The sequence below is a fragment of the Mesoplodon densirostris genome, chromosome 15 (genome assembly GCF_025265405.1).
Source record: "Mesoplodon densirostris isolate mMesDen1 chromosome 15, mMesDen1 primary haplotype, whole genome shotgun sequence".
NCBI lineage: Eukaryota > Metazoa > Chordata > Mammalia > Artiodactyla > Ziphiidae > Mesoplodon > Mesoplodon densirostris.
Window position 1 is genome coordinate 19,839,701 of NC_082675.1, and position 19,793 is coordinate 19,859,493.

The window sequence follows — 19,793 nt, forward strand, 5'->3', positions numbered from 1 at the left end:
TTCACAGGCCAATCCGCCGGAGCTGGACCAGGCCGAGGACCTGGCCTCCCTGGTCAGTGTCAACGAGTCCAGCGTGCTGAACACGCTTCTGCACCGCCGCCGGGCTCGGCTGCTGCACACCCGCGCTGGGCCCGACCTGATCGTCCTTCAGCCCCAGGGACCCACGGTGCCCTCTGCGGCCAAGGTGAGGGGGGACCGTGGGGCCAGGGCTGGGGGACTGCGCAAGAGGGGTGGGGTGGAGGGGTTCCTCTGCATCTCAGGGGAGAGCAGGGCAGCCAAAGCCCCCTGCAAACGTGTCTGTGGGCAGCATCCTGCAGACGTGGATTCTGGGGCACCGTGGGGACCACATGAACCCCCCTCCTTAGAGGGGAAGGATGAGTAACTGATAGAGACAGCAACAGGAGCGTGAAAGACAGTAATAATAAGAGAGAATATTGACTGGCTATCAACTGTGTACCAGGCACTGCTGCAGGCACCTTCGCTTGCATCTCCTCAATTCTCAGGCCCACCTGACAGGACAGGGCCCATGACCAGCCCCGTTCCATGGATGAGAAGCTGGGCCACCTGCCAAATGAGCTGGGGTGAAACCCATGCCGCCGGCCTCTCTGTGCTCTGGGCACCACCCTGGACCCGTGGGAGTCCCAGACACCCATGTGAACCGGCAAACAGAAGCCTCGGTTCCGCCTTTATTTATTTTTCCCTGTGGAGTGTAAAATGGCCCATTTTTTGTTAAGACAACAGTCAAAGCAAAGGAAACCTGTCAGCGCCACCTCATGGAGAGGTCTGCAGCTACAGCCGAGTCATTTGCACCCCATCCCCTCCATTCACTCAGTGGCTCTTGATTGAGGTATCGATTGAGGGTCCCGTATGCCAGGCTTGGAGGGAGGAGCAGGCAAGAAGGTGGGCAGATAAATCTGCCTTCATGGAGCTTCCATCCTTCGTGGGGGAAGACGGGCCCAACGTGACAGAGAAACGTGTGGAGGAGACAGCAAGGTGGAGGTCAGGAGGAGCGGGGACGGGTCGTGCTAGGCCTCATGCGTGGTCATAGTGACTCCGCTTCTCTGAGCATGATGGAGATTTTCAGCAGAGCAGTGATGTGGTCTGATTCTGTAAAAGGACCCTCCTGGCTGCTCAGTGGAGGTTAGATAGAGGTGGGCAAAAGTGGAGGCAGGGAGACCCACCGGAGGTCAAAAGTCTTACCTGTGCTCCATTCTGAGGGCTTGCTGGTGGGAAGGTTCAATGCGCCGCAGGTACCTTGGAGAGATGAGGACACCTCTCTGGCCTGGGTGTTCTCTCATCTGTCAATGGAGGATGGAAAGCTGCACCTTGCCCTTTGGCGTCCCGTGGGACAAAGCCATTCTAGCCCCCGAATGATGCTAAGTCCATTAAAGAGGGGACAGTGGCCCTGCACCCCCTCCCCAGGGCTTCTCTTCTCCTGGACGCCCTGCCCCCCACCCTTAGGTCGCCCTCCAGGCCCCTCCCCAGCCTGGCTGTTCTGGCCAGGGGCTTGGAAGGGCGACACTGCACTCTCCCCTCCCTTGCCAGGCAGGCTGTGCTTCTGTTACTGCAGCCCAAGGCCCCGAGAGCCTGCTCTGGTTCCTTAGGGGCCCCTGGGAGGGGTGTTCGTCACAGGTCTCTCTGCAAGCCCAGTTCTCAAGACTGTGACTGTCCTTGATTGCGGTGTCTGCTACACGGCCTGGGTCAAAGAGCCTAAAAGTGCGGGGATTGGGACCCACCCTGGTAGGAGGAACTTGAGTCCCGTGACCCCCCTAAGCCCCTGTAACCCTGCGGTGCGTGTGGGTCCCCCTCAAGTCACGCTGCCTCCCACACCCACAGCTGCCTTCTGTCTTTGGCTGAGTCTCCTTTGGTTCCTCAAATGGCCACCAGGTGGGAGCAGAGTCCTGCGGTGAGGCTGGGACTGAGGCCACCTTGAAGATGGGCAAGGAGGGGTCCAGGCAGGGCTGGGGGCCTCTCTGGCTGGGGGTCTGGGCCTGCCGGGTGGTTGGGAGCTGGGTGTGTGCCTGGGGGTGCAGGCCTCTTTTGGGGTGAGTGTGCTGTGACTGCGTGGGGTGTAGATGGGCACACCTGTGTGCAGAGGCCTCTGCAGCTGTTGGGTGCGTGTGCCCTTGAGCGTGCCCGTGTGCAAGCATGCAGGGGTACCTGTGTGTGACTGCGGGGCCTGGGTCTGCAGAATCCTTCCTGTTCCCCTGCAAGCCTGAGAAGGCTGACAATTGGGATAGCCTTGCCCTTGAACTTTATGTTTCCAAAGCGGGAGATGGCTCCGAGGCTGAGACCTCAGGCCCCTCTGCCTGCTGCGTTGCCTTAGGCTGTGTCCCGCCAGTGTGGCAGCTTGTCCTACTTTGCCAGCTTTGGGGTCCTGCTGAGCCTTTTGATTTGTGTCAGGATGGGGACTCATTGCTGTTCCTGGGGGTCTCGGGGTAGGAAAGGCCAACAGTGCACTGGGGGTGCTCCTTAGCCCCAGGCTGGGGGTTTGGGGAGGGGGAGGGCCGCCCCACCAGAGTCTGTGCCCCTGGTCCTGCCAAGCCACTGGGAGGGCGGACGTTAGCCCACTTGTCACCCACTTAGCATCCTGGGCTTCCAAGGTCCTCCTCCAGCCAGGCCCGTTTCCCTGCTCCCTTTGGTGCTTTTCCACTGCCCTCACTACCTCCACCGCCCTCTTCCGTTCTCCCTGAAAACCACGCTAAGCAGACATTTGTCAAAGTTACAGTGACCTCCATGCTGCCCAGTGGACAATTCTCGGGTCTCCTCTGACTTGACCCTCAGCAGCACTTCAGGGGCTGGTCCTTCCCTCCTCCTGCCATCACTCCCTTCCTTAGCTCCGGGATTCCGCTCTCCTGGTTTTCCTTCTGTCCCGCTGGCCCTCCCTCTCAGCCTCCTTTGCTGGTCCCTGATCTCTCCAAGTCAGGGTGCCCCGTCCCTACGCCTCTTCTCTCTCCCTCTTTAAACGCCCACTTCCTTGGTGATCTCATCCAAGCTCATGGCTTTAAAATGACTCCCCGTTCAGTATAATTTAATTAGTTGGTTTTTTTTTATCATCTGTCTTCTCCCAAATGAAAGCAAGCTCTACAGGCAGGGCTTTTTTGTCTTAAGTCAGGTTTATTAAGGTATAATTTACATACAGTTAATGTCACCTTTTTTAGTGTTGACTTCTGTAGGTTTTTGACAAACACGTATATTTGTGAAACTGTCTCCACCATCAATTACAGGACAGTTCCCATCACCCCCAAAAGTTCTCCATACCCTTGTGGCCAACCCTTCCCCCATGTCCCGCCCTTGGCAGCCACTAATCTGTTCTTTTGTCCCTTTTCCCTAGTTTTGCCTTTTCTCAAAAGTCATATAAATGGAATTGTACAGCGTGTAACCTTTGGAATCGGCTTCTTCCGCTTGTCACAATGCACAGCGCATTTGAGATTCACCCATATTGTTGCAGCTGTGAGCCCTTAGTTCTTTTATTCTATTGTATTTTATTGCACAGCTTTGTTTATCTGTTGGGAGGGGGACCAGTTGTCCTGGTTTCTGTGGGAGGGAATGGTTTTTCTGGGACAAGGGACTTTTCAGTGCTAAAACCAGGGTGGTTGGTTATCTTTGTTCTTTAGTTGAGGGACATTTGGGTTGTTTCTAGTTTGTTGATGATTTTGAATACATACTCAATATAACCAGTGACAGAGAGGGTTTTCTGGTGAACACAAATGTTCATTTCTCTTGGGTAAATACCTAGGAGTGGGATTGCTCAGTTGTGTGACGAGTGCACGTATCACTGTAAAAAAGGCTGCCAAGCTGTTCTCCAGAGTGGCTGTATTGTGTAGCATTGTGGGAGAATTCCACTTGCTCTGCATCTTAACCAGAACTTGGTAGTGTGTCAAAAAAATTAAAAACAGGTTTTTTAGCCATCTTAATAGGTGTATAATGACATCTCCTCACGGTTGGCAGAGACTTCCTGTATTCGCCTTGAGTAGTGTTGTGCCCCCAGTGCCTGGGAGAGTGCCTGCTATGTAGTAGACACTCAATGAATGTTTTTTTTTTTATTGAGTGAATGAATGTGTGGATGGATGAATGAATGAAGTCAAAGGGGCTTCCGGTATTTAAATCTGTTACAGCAAATACATAGCACACGTACCGCCAATTCCCCCATGCCCCATTCTGTTTCCATGGCAGACGTCACTAATCAGTTGAGCCATTTTATCCACCTGCTTCATTTCAGACAGGTAAGATCCAGTCCTTTGTGTAGCAAGTAAGATGAGCCCCATGAGCTAATGCAGCTCTAGTTCCAGCCTCTTCATTGGCGGAAGAAGAGGCCAGGCTCAGAGCAGGGTCCGAGGCTGCCCAAGGGCTCACAGCGAGCCAGTGGCAGGACTAGATCTCCAGGCTGGGCTCTCCCCAGAAAAATGCATGACGTCTCTGACAAGGCTGGAGTAGGATGGGAGGCATGGACGTGGATCTGGGCTTGAGGCCGGGTTGGAGCACTGTGGAGTGCCCCCTGGGCCCCGGCTGGGTGGGAAAGCTGATGCTGGCGATCTTCCTGCAGGTGCCCAGGAGCTGCCGGGATGACCTACCTGCCCACATTGGCTCCCTGGCCCAGCGGGCGTACTGGGCTCTGCTGAGCCAGCAGAGGGACCAGAGCATTGTGGCCCTGGGCCGGAGCGGTGCTGGCAAGACCACCTGCTGCGAGCAGGTCCTGGAGCACCTGGTGGGGATGGCAGGCAGTGTGGATGGCAGGGTCTCAGGTACAGTGGTCTCCAGGTGACGTGCAGCTGGGACGTGGCAGGGGCAGTGGTGTGGGGGAAGGGAAGGGAGAGTCGGAGGGAGTGCTGGGCGGCTCTTTCTTATATCCGCTCAGCTAGCGTTCACTGAGCACCTGTGTGCAGACCCTGTGCTGGCTTCTCAGCAGGGCCACCCCTAGTCTGTTGGGTACTTTTGTGTGAATTAGAAACAGGTACTCCTTGCCTAAGACACTCACTGCCATATGTGGAAAAGTCATCACACATTGACATTGTTAGAACCAAACGCTTGACCGCCACGTTCTGGGCCATCATCCTAATAAGCATACAGGCCTATGACTATCTGATAGAAATGCTGTGCCCTTAGGTGTGGCGTCCTTCTGCAACGCACAGACCACTGGACTGTGTGGAGGACCTGATAACTAAAAGACAAGGAGGCGCTGACAGCCAGAAGGGAGACTCGGCTGCACATCTGTGCCAGACTCCAATGCTCTGGACTGCTTGCTGGCCGAGCTGGGGAGGGGAGAGGCAGAGGGAGCACAGAGAAGGGGCTGGGGGGCTTCCTTGAGGAAATGATGTTTGAGCTGGGCATTAAAGAAAGAGTGTCAACATTGTAAATCAACTATACTTCTATAAAAAAGAGTGTCAATTGATGATGATAATTACAATATTGATGGTGATCGTGGTAAATGCTTGCTGAGGACTTATGCGCCACGCTCTATTCCAAGTGGGTTAACTTATTTATTATTTAAAATATCCCTATAAGGTAGACATTATTATTATTTGCATTTTATAGATGAGGCCATTAAAACGCAGGGAGGTTAACCAGCTTGCGCAAGGCCACACAGCTCATACATCCTAGCACCGAGATTCAAACACAGACAGTTTGGCTCCAGAGCTGTTACCCCTGGGCCAGTGTTCTCAATGTATTGTTGCCCCTCTGAGGAGCCTTTTTAGTTGTTCTTTCTCGTAGTCGTCTCCCACCATGAAAATTTAACGCCATAGATTCACCATATATTTGTTTATGCAGTGTGTGTGTATATACATACAGACACACACATATATATATATATGTATCTGCTCTAATTTATACATAAGAAAGGAAAACTGCCCCCATTCTCAAGAATCAGTTTCTGCCCCCTGCTGAGAATATATGGCCCAGGCAGTATTGCTTTTCTAATAATAACAAACATAATACCACCACCACATTTGGAGCATGTTCTGAGCACTTTACATTATTAAATCTTTTCATCTTTGTGGCAACCACATGAGGTAGGTAAGTACTGTTATTACCCCCATCTTATAGATGGGGTATCTGAGACACAGGGAGGTTAATTAATGCGCTCCAAATCAGGTGACTAACAACGGGGAGAGGCCATATTCAAGCTTGTTTAACCATTGTACTATCCTGCTTCTCCACTGGGGTTATTCCAATGCTTTATTGATCACCTGTTCTGCACCTGGCCCAGGTTAGAGCCCTGTTAGGAGCTGGGAGTACAGCAGGGAGAGACACCAGTCTTGGCCCTCCCAGAATGTAGTTCTGCTGAAAGTGTGTGTTGGGGGTGTGGGAGTCAGGCTAGGCTGTATCCAGGTGCCTAGCACATAGTGGGTGCTCGTTAAATAGTTGTGTGGGGACTGCAGGGCTTTTTGAGCCTGCTGTGATGGAGTGTTCCTGAGAGCAGGTCCAAGAACGTTAATGCCCTGCCCTCCTCCTAGACTCCACCAGGCCAAGGAGGCCCTAGGGCAGCCCTTATCACTCAGATCGTACCAATCCTAGGTGTGTGTATCTCCCCTTCTGGGCTCACTCTTGCTCCCCCCGCGCCCCTGCTTGCAGCACAGGGCCGGCCCAGCAGCGGAAGAGGTGTGGCTTAGAGCTGAGTTGGGGGAGTGGAGGGGGCCCCTCTGGGGCCTGGGGCCGGATTGGGGTCCCGTGAGAGGTGGGGATGGCAGCACCCGGGCCACGGGTGATGCCCTGTCCATGCCCCACCAGTGGAGAAGATTCGAGCCACCTTCACTGTCCTCCGGGCCTTTGGCTCTGTGTTCACCGGCCACAGCCGCTGTGCCACCCGGTTCTCCATGGTGATGTCACTGGACTTCAACGCCACAGGCCGAGTCACGGCCGCCCAGCTCCAGGTGAGGCCTCTGGGTGGGAGAGAGAGGGGGCTCTTTGGGGCTGCAGTAGCCTCAGCCCCACTCAGCAGGGCCCATGTCTCCAGCTGGAACCCTGGAATGTCTAAATGGTCATCGCTCCCCAGGCCAAGGCCAGCTCCTCCCCACCTCGCTCAGTGCCCAGGCATCTCCTCCCCGAGCAAGCGGGCTCGTCTGTGCCTCGGAGTATCCCAGGGATGAAATATTCACGAGTAGATACATAATTCAGTTGCTCATTAGCTGGACCTTAAAAGCGTAAGCTGAAATTAAACAGACGCTCACTGGCCTGCCGCGGCAGCCCGTGTGTGACAGGCACATGGCCTGTTTGTTCCTCTCTCTGAAATCACCCGGCCCCTACCCTTCCCCCCCCCACCCCGCAAACATTCTGTTTGAACAGAAAATAGGATTAGGTTATTAGAAGGGTTGTTTGTATGTGGAGCTGGGAGAATATCCAGACTCGCTGGTGCCCGATAAATCCCTTTCTGTCCCGGTCCTGAAAGTCTACCGTGCATCACCATGTGGGTCAAGTTATTAAGGGCTTCGGTTGCGTACGAGTGCGTTGGAGGGTGGCTGTAGGCTAATTGTTAGTACCCTTGGATTCCTTCATTGGAATGAGCCTGTTGGCATTCATTGATTCCCTGTGTGGACTCTGAATCAGTGAGACAAAGGCCTGGCATGTTTTGATTTGGAGGCGTCCAGCCAAGTTGGGGCCTGAGGTGCTGCCTCGAAGAGTTGGCCTGGGGGTTGGTGGGGGTGTGCGGGCAGCCTAGCGTGGCCTCGTGCTGACCGGGTGCCTGTCCTCTCCCCTGGCAGACGATGCTGTTGGAGAAGAGCCAGGTGGCCCGGCAGCTGGAAGGGGAAGGCAATTTCGAGGTTTTCTCCCAGATGCTAGCCGGATTGGACTTGGATCTCAGGTGAGCGACTGGGCTGAGCAGGGACGGCTGAGGGTAGTGAGACAAAGGGCCCCCGCTCTCCAAGGCCCCAGCCCTACCTCTGCCTAGAGCTGAGGGGTAGTGGAGTCCAGTGGTTAGGAATCTGGCCTCTGATTCCAGCTGCCTGGTACTGCTCCTGGGCTGGGTGAACCTGGCCAGGTGTCACCTGCTCTGAACCTCCGTTTCTTCCTCTGTAAAGTGGAAATAGTACCTTGACTGACCTTACAGGATTAAGTGAGATGATTCACATATGGCTCTTTATACACGTTGGGGGGTGGTGGAGGATGTCTACTGTGACGGTGACATTTCAGTACAGGTTCTGACAGCAGCGTGGGAGGTGGGCAAGGAACAGCAGACCCCAAATCTTCCAGAAGCTCCTAAACTCTGTGAGAGCCTTGGGTGCACCTGAGGTAGCTCAGGGTGACGAGGCACCAGGTGGAACAGCAGAGAAGCCAGAAGACTCATCTGGGAGGGCCTTCTGGGGGAGGTGGCCCAGGGAGTCATCTCTGCCCCTCGCTGACTCCTGGGAATTCTTGGACATGTGGCTCCCTGTTTCTGAGCCTTGGTTTCCTCATCTGTTGAACGAATGCGTAAGGTTCTATCTAGTGAAGTTCCAGGGAGTGCTCACCCCAGGTGAGGGATGATAATTTTCAACTTCCCTCTGCGTCCCCCATCATTTGTCTCCTGCCTTCCACCCCAGTCTGAAGGGCAGGCCCAAGCTGTCCTGAGCCTCCTGGCTAAGGCCAGAGGGGCACCTTACCCTTTGGAGAGAGGGCAGATTAGAGAGGAAACTCCCAGTTTTCAGAGCAGGGTAACAGAGGAGTAAGGAAGCTTTTGGAAGGCCTTCACTTAAGAAGGGCCCAGTGAGGGCAGCAAGTGAGGAATATTCGGGAGGTAGGGCCAGGGCCTGAGGCAGACCCTGGGGCACTGTGTGGAGCCCCATGCCATGATGACCACCTGCCCTGCCAGGCCACTGGTGTGGGTGGGTCCTCCCTTACTTCTGGTCCCTTCTCTGTTTCCAGGACAGAACTGTACCTGCACCAGCTGGCAGACAGCAGCTCCTTCGGCATGGGCGTGTGGCCTAAGGTAAAGAGGAGGTCCTTCTGGGTGTGAGTGGGTGTCTGTGTCCCCGTGGCCAAGATGGGAGGGTCCCCTGTGACTCGTCCCTCTGCCACTGGAGTGAGTAGTTGGCAAGGGCTGGTCATGTGGGGGAGTCAGGGTTGCCTTTATGGGGCCTGAGCTTGTCAGGGAAATGAGTTTTGTGCAAATAAAGGGAACCAGGAGGTGGTTTGTGTAGAGGTAGGGATGCGGACTCCGGGACAGGCTGTCTGGGTTCAAACCCCGGCTCTGACACTTACTGGATATGAGATCTCAGGCATGGACCCTAGCCTCTCTGAATGTCTGTGTCCTCTTCGGTAAAATAACAATAGTAGCAGTATCTGCCTCATGGACCTGTTGTCAGGATTAAATGAAACGACGTGCAGAAAGCAGCTAGCACTGGGCTTGGATTACATCAGTCAGTGGCGGTTTTCTTAGGAAATATTGTGGCTTCCTGGAAGATGGGCCCTGTGAGTAGGGCCTTGTGAGGTGGTATTCAGTTGTTTAAAAAAAGCACATTGTTCACTTGTTTATTTTATTTATTTTTTTATATTTTAAAAATTGTTTTGAGTCACCCACCCCCACCCCCACCCCCACTCCTACCATTACCCCCTGTGCCAGGCCTGTGCTGAGTGCTGGGATTATGGTCCTCATACCTGAATTTTCATCCTATCAAGAGAGAGAGACTTGGGAATTAATGCAATCATGTGGGATAAGAGAAATGCCAGAGTTTGTACAACATTCTGTACACCAGTGGATAGATGAAAGCTACTTGGCCTCAGTCAGGGAAGGCTTCTTAGCCAAGGGGACATCTGACCTGGGTTTTGAAGGATGAGTAGGAGTTAACCAGGCAGAGGGGAGTGAATCATTTCTACTCTGAAGCCCTTTTCCAAACATACATGTCGGGGAAACAAATGGCACTGGAATAATTTGGTATCATCATGCAAAAAAAAAGAATTTCAGTCCACAGATTCACACCATGTACAAAAATTGACCCAAAAAATGGATCATAGACCTTAATGTAAAACTTAAAATTATAAAATTTCTAGAAGAAAACAGGAGGAAAATTTTTGTAACTTTGGATCGGGCAAAGGCTTCATAGATATGACCCCAAAAGCACAGTCCATGAGAGAACAAATTGATGAATTGCACTGTGTTGAAATTAAGAACTTCTGCTCTTTGAGTGTCACTGTTAATATGAAAATACAAGCCACAGACTGGGAGAAAATACTTGCAAATCACATATCTGATAAAGTCTTTGAATGCAGAATTTATAAATGACTCTCAGAACTCATAAATAACCCAACAAAAAAGATGGGCAAGAAATTTCAACATAGACTTCCCCAAAGAAGGTACATAGGTGGCATGTGAAAGTATATTAAACATCCTTAGTCATTAAAGAAATTGAAACTTGAACCACGATGAAATACTACTACACAATTACTGAGTGTCTACACTTGAAAAGATTGATCATACCAATGCTGGTGAGAATGTGGGGTAACTGGAACTCTCATACCCTGCTGATGGGAGTGGAAAATAGTGCACCATGTTGGAAAACGGTCTCTTACAAAGTTAAACATACACCTCCCACGTGGCATGCTAGTCTACTCCTAGGTATTTATGCAGGAGAATGGAAGTGTACATCCATGCAAAATTTATTTTACATGAAAGTTCATTAGCAGTTTTATGTGTAAGAGCCAAAACCTAGAAACTACCCAAAATGTCTATTAACAGGTGAATGGATGAATTCATCGTAGAAAACCATAAAGGTAGTATACTACCTTAATAACTAGTATAATACCTTAATAACTAAAGGTAGTTATTACTACTAAAGGTAGTAATAATGATGAACTGCTGATAAATCCAAGAACATGATGGCTCTCAAAATAATTGTGCTGAGTGAAAAATCTGATGAAAGAGTACAACCATATAACCCCATGTATTTGAAACTCTAGAAAATGCAAACAAATCTGCTGTGACAGCAAACATGTCAGTGGTTGCCTGGGGTTTTGGTTGCAGGAGGAGGGGAGAGAGGATTATGAAAGGGAACTCTTGCGGGTGATGGATGTGTCTATTGTCTTGAGTGCTGATGCTTTCACGGGTGTATATGTCAAAGCTTATCACGGTGTGCTTGTTAAAGATGAGTGGTTTATTTTTGCTGATTACACCTCAGTAAGGCTGTCTCACACACACTCTCTCTCTCTGCTGGGTACTATCCACAGAGTGACTGATTAAGTAGGTCTGGGCTAGGGCCTGAGAATCTGCACTTCTCACAAGTCCCCAGGTGATGCTGAAGCTGTGGGTCCAGGGACCCCATTTTGAGAACCACTGTAGGTGAGTCTGTTTCGCCAGTGAGTGGAGTGGGATGGAGTGAGGTGATGCGGCTCCCCCAGCTTCACCTGCCTGACAACCCCCTCCACTGGGGGGACTCGCAGTATGTTCTTCTTTCATGCCTCTTCTCCCACTGGTTTCCTGCCGCTAGGAGCCCAGACTGGCCCCAGGATGGCAGGGGATGCGAGGCCATCCCAGTGCTGGGTTTTCTTTAATGAGGTTGGGCCACATGTATCCATTTGAATCAGCGAGAGCGTTGTTGTTTGTTTTCTTGGTTTTGAGGAGGAGGAGGGCTCAGGCCAGGCCCTCGTGAGCGTCCCCGCCTGACCTGTTTGTTCACAGTCTGCACACAGGGACGGGGCACAGTGTGAACCCAGTCAAGGAGGTGTTTGAAGTGGCTTTCTTTTTTTGTGTGTTTCTGGGGGTTGTTTTTTTTAGACCAGTTGGTCTGTGGGAACGGGTAGGGTATTTCTTTGTTCTCACCCTGCTACCTGGCAGGTATGGAGAGTGTTTTCTTTGTTCTCTAAGAGCAAAACTACAAGCTGGAAATGTGTCGGTCTTTGATACAAGCCTGGGCTAGTTTTCTGGGATTGGACCATCAGGTACTGGCTCAGTGAAGGAATTCGGTGGTCAGGAAATCACCCCAAGAATGAGAGTTGCTAAGTACAAGCCCCTGAAGTCGCCAGAGTCAGCAAATAAAAATACAGGATACCTACACCATATCCACCTTGTAACTCATCTGGCAGCATGGTGACGGTAGTTAATAACCCTGGACTTACTGTACCTGTGAAATATCCTGGGAGAGTAGAACGTACGTGTTCTTACCACACACCAAGAAATGGTAACTATGTGAGGTGATGGGTGTATTAATTAACTTCATTGCAGTAATAATTTTACAACGTTTATGTACATCAAATCCTCACATTGCACACCTAAAAATACACAATTTTTATTTGTCAATTATAATTCAGTAAAGCTGGAAAAAATACACGATGCCCGGTTAAATTCGAGTTTCACATAAACATCAAATACTTTTTTTTAACTTAAGTCCCAAATATTATATGGGCAGGCCTGGAGGGTTGAAGTTGTATCAGAGAGGGCTGCCTGGAGGAGGTAAGTACAAGCTGGTCTTGGACTGTGAGAGAAGTTAGGCAGGTGCAGTGAGGCCAGCCTTCCTGCGGCACGGAGCTCCCGATGCAGAGGCAACGGCAGGGGAGAGCCAGCAGTGCAGTGGTTGCAGAGCACAGGGTGAGGGTGTGGGCCCGGGGAGCCGTCAGCTGGAGTGGGTCCAGGCTGTGGGGAAGCCGGTCCTCGGGGGCCAGGCTGTGGGGAAGCCGGCCCTCGGGGTGGTGCTGGCCCTCCATGGCCACCTTCGCTCGCTGATGGCCAGCTTCCCCTCCTGGTCCCTGAGCTGCGTCCTCCCTGCCTGCCACGTTTCAGCTTTTACTTATTTATTTATAAAATTTATTTATTTTATTTTTGGCTGCATTGGGTCTTCATTGCAGCGCGCGGGCTTCTCACTGCGGTGGCTTCTCTTGTTGCGGAGCACGGGCTCCAGAGCGCAGGCTCAGCAGTTGTGGCGCACGGGCTTAGTTGCTCCGCGGCAGGTGGGATCTTCTCTTCCCGGACCAGGGCTCGAACCTGTGTCCCCTGCGTTGGCAGGCGGATTCTTAACCACTGCGCCGCCAGGGAAACCCCACATTTCAGCTTTAAATGGAACTTATTTGAGATCTGTTAGGGCACCAGGACACATTTGAAATCACAAAGCTTTCATATTATTTTCTTCTCTATAATTTATTTTTCCGCAACCTAGACTGATGTTTTAAAAAAGTACCAGCAGCAGTGGTCATAATAATAATAATAATCCTTGCCTCCCAGCAGTTTGCTTCTGGCTGGCAGCAGCCAGGCTTTGGCCCGAGACACATTAATTTTTTATGACCCAGGCATCAACTGTGGAGGAATGGGCTCCAGACAGAAGGATGGGGGATCAGGCACTCCTGCCAGGGGCTCTGCCAGGAGCTTTCTCTTACTTAATTCTCCTAAGGACCCTTTGACAGAAGGGATTGTTATCACATCTCTTGGTTGGGAGGAGTGATCAGGCTCAGAGAGGTGAAACTACTTGCTTAAGGGCACAGAGCTTTTAAGTGGCAGAAGCAGGGAATCCAGGTTGGCCTGACTCCAAATGGTCTCTCTTGTTCGTCCCTCGCTGTCATCTCAGGTCTGTGCCCTGGCTGAAGACCGCGTGCTCTGGGATGTGCCCCAGTGTGCACCCTTGGGTCACTTCTTCTCTCTCAGCTTCAGTTTTTCCCCCGTGGAATGGGTGGAGCAACACCCTGATCCTCGGTCTGCTCCTAGGGTAGGGGCTCAGTAAAGAATCTGGCGTATAGTGACTCTGTCCCTCCCCACCTGGGTGGCCTTGGGCAAGTGCCTTAGCCTCTCTGAGCCTCAATTTCTCCTCTGACAATTGGAGAGACTCACAGCTGCCTTACAAGGTCAAAGCACCTAGTGCAGCATTGTAGGTGCTCAGTTAACCCTTCTCTTCTCCCTCCTTAAATGGACTTGAGTGCCCGGAGAGAACGTGGACCCATCAGTGTTGAGGTAAAGGGAGCCCTTGGCTCTGGCTGGACACCTGTCCTGCCCTCCCCATGGTCTCCATCAAGTTCACCCACCTGTGCAGGCACCCACGTTTCTTTTGCTGATGAATAGAGTCAGTGTTCTGCATTTCCCTCCCAGATCCGGCTCCAGATCCAGGGGCTGGAACTGTGGGAATCCTTCCAGCTCTGGGTTAGTTGGTTGTAGAGACACGGGGGACCCCACCCTGGCCCTGGAGGAGGGGGTGTGGTTTACATCCCCGTGAAGCAGAGTGTGACCCTGGGCCTGAACTGTGCTTATAACCGGGGCAGAACTCCAGGGGCTGGTTCCCTCGGCCAGGGAGGCCCCGGTGCTGTGCCCTCCACCAGAGAGCAGCGCCCAGCTGCAGACCGTGGCTCCCTGCGGCCCTGCACCCTGTGAGAGAGGCCTGCACATGCCCCCTCAGGGGGCTTGGCACCTGACACACCATGTCTTCCAGCCCCATGCTCTTCTGCTAGGAGACCCTGCCTGCCTGCCTGCCCAGCACCCGCTTCTCCTGTTCATGCTGGTGGCTTCATACAGTGCTTCTTCCCAGAATCGCCTCCTTATCCCTCCCCAGAGGCCCCCAGGCCCAGCACTCACCCTGTGCTGTCAGTGTCTGTCTGCACATCTGTCCCCCTTATTGGACTGGGAGCCCCTCAAGGATGGGCCACACCTGATTCACTTGCCAGGGACTGCTGTGCAGCAGCAGGGAAGGTGTCCCTGGAAGGCCTGACAGCCTGGGCAAAGGCATGGGGTCGAGCCCAGCATTAACTGAGTGCCACTGTGTGCCGGGCACTGTGCTGGTGCTTTACACACTTCAACTCATTTAATCCTCACAGTGGCCTGGGAGGAGGTTTGGCTGCTATTTTCATTCTACAGTGGTGGAAACTGAGCCTCCAGCGTGAGGGCAAGAGACTTGTGCAGTCACACCGCAGGGACGCAGAGCCGAGAGAACACGCAGTTCTGTCTGCCTCCAGATCCAAACCTGGCCCTTCTCTGCATTGTGGGAATCTCCTGGGTGCTCTCAATGCAGCCCGGTTGAATGTGGAGAGAACAGTTTGGATTTTAGTTTTTGCACTAAATTACATGCCATCTTGGGGTTAACCTTGAGTCTTTAATTGCATCAGACAAAGCCTGGGCATCTTCTGAGTCAGCTTTTACTTTTTTCACTTTTTGTTTTCAATTCAGTTGAGACATACAGTCAAATGTTTATGAAAGCACTAATTTTAAGTGTACAACTCAGTGATGATTATATTCTTACATGCACCTGCGACCCCACACCAGCTCAACATCTAGAACATTCCTCATTCCAGTAAAGACTCCCTTGAGTCCCCACCCCATCAGAGGTATCCCTCCCACCTGAGTCATCATTTTAACTTCTCTTCCCATAGGGTAGTTTTGCCCACATCTGGACTTCATGTAACCAGAATCCACAGTGCGTGGTCTTTTGTACATGGCTCCTTTGTCTCACGTGGAATTTTTGGGGTTCATACACGTGCTTGCAAGATCAGTGACGTGATCTTTTTCATTGCTGTGTGGTACCCCATCACTGTGCCCTGGCTGGACCACCCACTGTTTATCCATTCTCCTCTTGGTAGACATTTCGGCCGTGAGTTGATTTATCCCACTGATCTGATTTCTGTTTTCGTGATTTTGAGGCAAGGACTGGCTTTTGTCAGGGCATTATGCAGAGCTGTCTGGCTCCCTAGAAGTTTAGGGAACTGTAAACATCCTCGTGATTCTAATTGCTTTAGATCAGAAGCATATATATTCATCCCTCCCTGTCTTCTGTTACAGCAGAGACCGGGGGAGGCAGGGAGGAGAGAAAAAGAAGCAAACGAGCTTTAGTGGAAGTTTTCTAATTCTTCTGTTCGTATGAGCTAAGTGGCAGATTATGGAGTCTGCCTGTAATTTAAAGTCAAATGCTCATGGCTGACAGTGGGAGCCATAATAAATGTGTTGCCACTGTCCTTTTGGTGTCCTTTCTCTGCTACTTTGAAATCTCATAAATAACCAAGAGCATGTTGGTAAGATGCCTTCCTCTCCTCCGTTTGCTCCAGCGGAGCAGCTGCAGTTGCTAGGTTGAGCTCCTTGTTGCTAGGGTTTTTGTGGTCCTGTGGTGCCCCAGAAATATGATGGATCAGTGGAACATGTCTTTGCTATTAATTGAAATGTTTCCACAGCGAATCTCTCAATGTCACTGCGTGCTTTGACGTTGTCCCAATAGGTCGATGATCCTTGCAGGTTTCTTTCCCAGTTAGAAGAAGTGGCTTGAGTGGAGAGGACAAGTGGCCTGGACGGGGAGTCAGAAAGCCTGATTCTAATCCTGTATCTGATACTAACTTGCTGTGTGACCTTGGGCAAGCGTTGTCCCCTCTCTAAGCATTGGACTCCATAAAATTCAAGGACCTTCCAGCTTTGACAGCTTACAGTTCATCACCCAAGCTCTGTAAACAGGCCAAGTGCAGATCAGGTCCTCATTATCTGTTGGAGGATTATTGACAAAAGAATTCTCATCGCCAGCTCACTTCCTCTCAACCCAGCAGGCTTCTGGGTCACGTCTCCTTGGCCAGATGGCGTGTGTGGAGTTAGGAGTTTCAGACTAATTTTAATATTCAATCAGACATAATTGGGGGAACTTCCCTGGTGGCACAGTGGTTGAGAATCCGCCTGCCAGTGCAGGGGATGCGGGTTTGAGCCCTGGTCCAGGAAGATCCCACATGTCGCAGAGCAACTAAGCCCATGCGCCATAACTACTGAGCCTGTGCTCTAGAGCCCATGAGCCACAACTACGGAGCCTACGTGCCACAACTACTGAAGCCCATGCGCCTAGAGCCCGTGCTCTGCAACAAAAGAGGCCACCGCAATGAGAAGCCTGCGCACCACAACGAAGAGTAGCCCCCGCTCGCCGCAACTAGAGGAGGCCCGTGCACAGCAACGAAGACCCAAGGCAGCCAAAAATAGATAGATAAATAAATATATAAATTTATTAAAAAAACAAAAAGCAAACATAATTGGGATCATAAATCTGAAAAAGGAAAAGTGACACCCTACAACCCATAAACATCTGCTCATACTATTTTCTCTTTCCTCCTGCTTAAAAATCTTTGGCAGTTTCCCTCTGCATGCCCCGGGGATGGCAGACAGGGTCTGTTTCAGTTGCTGAGGCAGATCATTGGGTGGGGCTGCAAGGGGGGACATCCTGAAAAGAATCTGGACTCGCTGGTTTGCTGTGGGATCTTCATCGATTGGTGGTGTCCGCCACGGGTCCAGGAGTGTAAACAGGGATGCGTGTTTGTCCATCGTGGCTGGAGTTTTAAGCCTACGCCCTTTAATATTGTGTTTGAGGCCTTCTCCATGGCACTGGCCAGCTTCTCTTGCTGATTTCCTCCCCCACTCTGTCTGCCCCACCTCCAGAAATACCTGTTTCTCTGTCCACGTTCAGTTGAGCACCTGTTGTCGCCAAAGATGTCCTTTGTTCCCTCTGCCCGTCAGGCCTTTTCTTCCATCCGGTTGGTCAGCTCTGCCTATTTGTCTTTCAGACTTCAATCACAATCTTGTCTCATCTTCTGCGACATTCTCTTTGACTCTCTCGAGCGGGATTAATTGGCCAGGCCCTCCTCTGAGATCCCACAGTCCCCCACTTAGCCTGTTTTGCACTTAGTTGTTTTTAAGTCTCTCTCCACTTCTAGCTTGAGAGGTCCTCAAAGTCAAGTTCTGGATTTCGCTCACCTCTGTCTCTCCAGAGCCCAGCATGGTGCAGAGCCTCAATAAATCTACTGAATGAATACACAAATCAATAAAAATCCTGTCGCCTTCCAAAGTCAGATAGAAATGATTTTTATAACTTTCCCAGCAGCCTGAGTTCTATGTGTCAGTACCCCCCAGCTTACTCGTGGGTAATTTACCATGGTCATAAAATGACCACACATTTCCCCGAGACCGAGCCCTGCTTCCACTTGCAAGTTTGCATTTCCTCCACCGTGACGGCCTGTTTGTCTTCCTCTCTCCCCTTGCTCTCAGCCTGAAGACAAGCAGAGGGCGGCGGCTGCCTTCGCCCAGCTCCAGGGCGCCATGGAGACGCTGGGCATTTTGGAGAGCGAGCAGAGGGCCATTTGGCGGGTGTTGGCGGCCATCTACCACCTGGGCGCGGCGGGGGCCTGCAAAGGTACGTGCTTGCCACCGGGCTCACCTGGGCTGCCGGCTGTCTCCACCAGCAGGTGCCTGACAAGGCCCTTCTTTCCGTGAGGTGGGACAGGGTCAGCCTGTCATCTTCCACATCTCTGGGACTGCTCTCGGGGAGGCTGCCGAACCAGGCGTGCCGAGAAGGAAGCGGGCTGGGTGTTTCAAGCAAACCGCGTAACCCAGCACTGTCCAGTGGAACTTTCTGTGATGATAGGGAGAGGTTCTCTGTCCAGTAGCGTGGCCGCTAGCTGTACTTGGCTGTCGAGCTTTTGACATGCAGCTGGTGCAACCGAGGCGTTGAATTTTTCATTGCATTAAATTCTAATTAACATACATTTAAATAGCCACATGTAGCTAGTGGTTACTGTGCTCAGAAGAGACACCCTGAAACGGGTGAGAGGAGGCTGGGTCCACGCACTGAAGGTGATGTTTTCCTGTCTAGACATCTTGGAGATGCTCACACCATGTGGGCTGGAGCTCACCCAGCTCTCCTTCTCCTCCCTAACCTGCTCCCCAGCCTTAACTGTCTGTTTGCTTATTGTCCCTACTTCAGGTTGGTCTCCCTCCCCCATCCCTATCCAGTCATTGACCTTGCCCTGTAGATACTTTCTGTGACAGCATTTCTGTCTTGACTTCTCTATTCTTACTATTATCACCTTAGACTAAGTATTTGCTAGTCCTTTTTTTGTTTGGACTATTGCGGTAGCGTCATTGCATATGGCTTGGCTCCACCCTCGTTGTGGCCACTGGGCTCCTTTCTAAAATGTAGACCTGTTGTACCATTCCCTGCTTAGACTCCTCCCGAGGCTCTCTCTTGTCTGCTACATCAAGTAAAATTCCTTGACTTGGCATTCAAGGCTCCTCGCTTCCCTAACCAGACTCTTGTGCCATTGCTTTTGGCACTATGAAAGGTCCCAGGGAGACGGTCAATATCAAGGGCAGTGTGGCTCCACCTTCATGGGGCTTATGGTACCTTATACTCTGATTGTGTCTTTGTCTAGCTGTTTCCTGTAGAGAGTGGCTTCCTTTGGGCCCAGAACATAGAGTTGGCATTTACTGTTTGAATGGATACACATGTGCATGGAGGTCTGTCCTCTAGAGCTATGGGTTGACTCTGGCTGACATTCTGGGCCACTCCTCTGTGGGGCAGCAGACTTCTTTGGAATATGCTGGCATGTTATTCCTGCCATTCCCATACCCGTGGGCCTTGTGGCCTGTTCTTTTGATTTTCATACACTTGAGCTGCACTGGTCCACCGATTTGATTTTGGACATTTCTAGAAGTTATGCTGAGTCAGAAATAGGTAGGGTAGAGAGTCCACAGTTGGTCCAAGCCAAGGGCAGACATGCTTAACTGGGCAAACATGGAAAAATCAAATGCCACTTGCCTTTTCCAAAAATCAGCCAAGGATCATGCTTAACGCCCTGACCATTTGGAAATCAGCCAGCTTTGTAAATGTATTGGGATTGGGGATGTCATTGCACAGTTCAGATGAGAAAAGCTGTTGAAGGTTTAGAGTTAGGGCACAGGCATCTATAGATGGCGGATGTGTGGAAGGAAGCAAACCTGTTTTACAGAATAGAAAACTGAGGTTCAGAAGGTCTAGGTGCAGTAAACTCCAGTCTGGGGCTTCCCTGGTGGCACAGTCGTTGAGAATCTACCTGCCAATGCAGGGGACACGGGTTCGAGCCCTGGTTCGGAAAGATCCCACATGCCACAGAGCAGCTAAGCCCGTGCACCACAACTG

General features: G+C 51.5%; 1 protein-coding gene across 2 annotated transcripts in view; it reads left to right on the top strand.

The window, feature by feature from the left end:
* MYO18B (myosin XVIIIB) overlaps nucleotides 1-19,793 on the top strand; it is a 226,492-nt gene that overhangs the window by 11,902 nt on the left and 194,797 nt on the right. For both annotated transcript variants that reach the window (XM_060118779.1, XM_060118780.1), the window contains exons 6-11: nucleotides 8-184; nucleotides 4,547-4,745; nucleotides 6,730-6,872; nucleotides 7,701-7,801; nucleotides 8,842-8,905; nucleotides 17,885-18,029. In XM_060118779.1, the coding sequence (XP_059974762.1) occupies nucleotides 8-184; nucleotides 4,547-4,745; nucleotides 6,730-6,872; nucleotides 7,701-7,801; nucleotides 8,842-8,905; nucleotides 17,885-18,029 (829 nt within the window). The remainder of the gene's footprint in view (nucleotides 1-7; nucleotides 185-4,546; nucleotides 4,746-6,729; nucleotides 6,873-7,700; nucleotides 7,802-8,841; nucleotides 8,906-17,884; nucleotides 18,030-19,793) is intronic.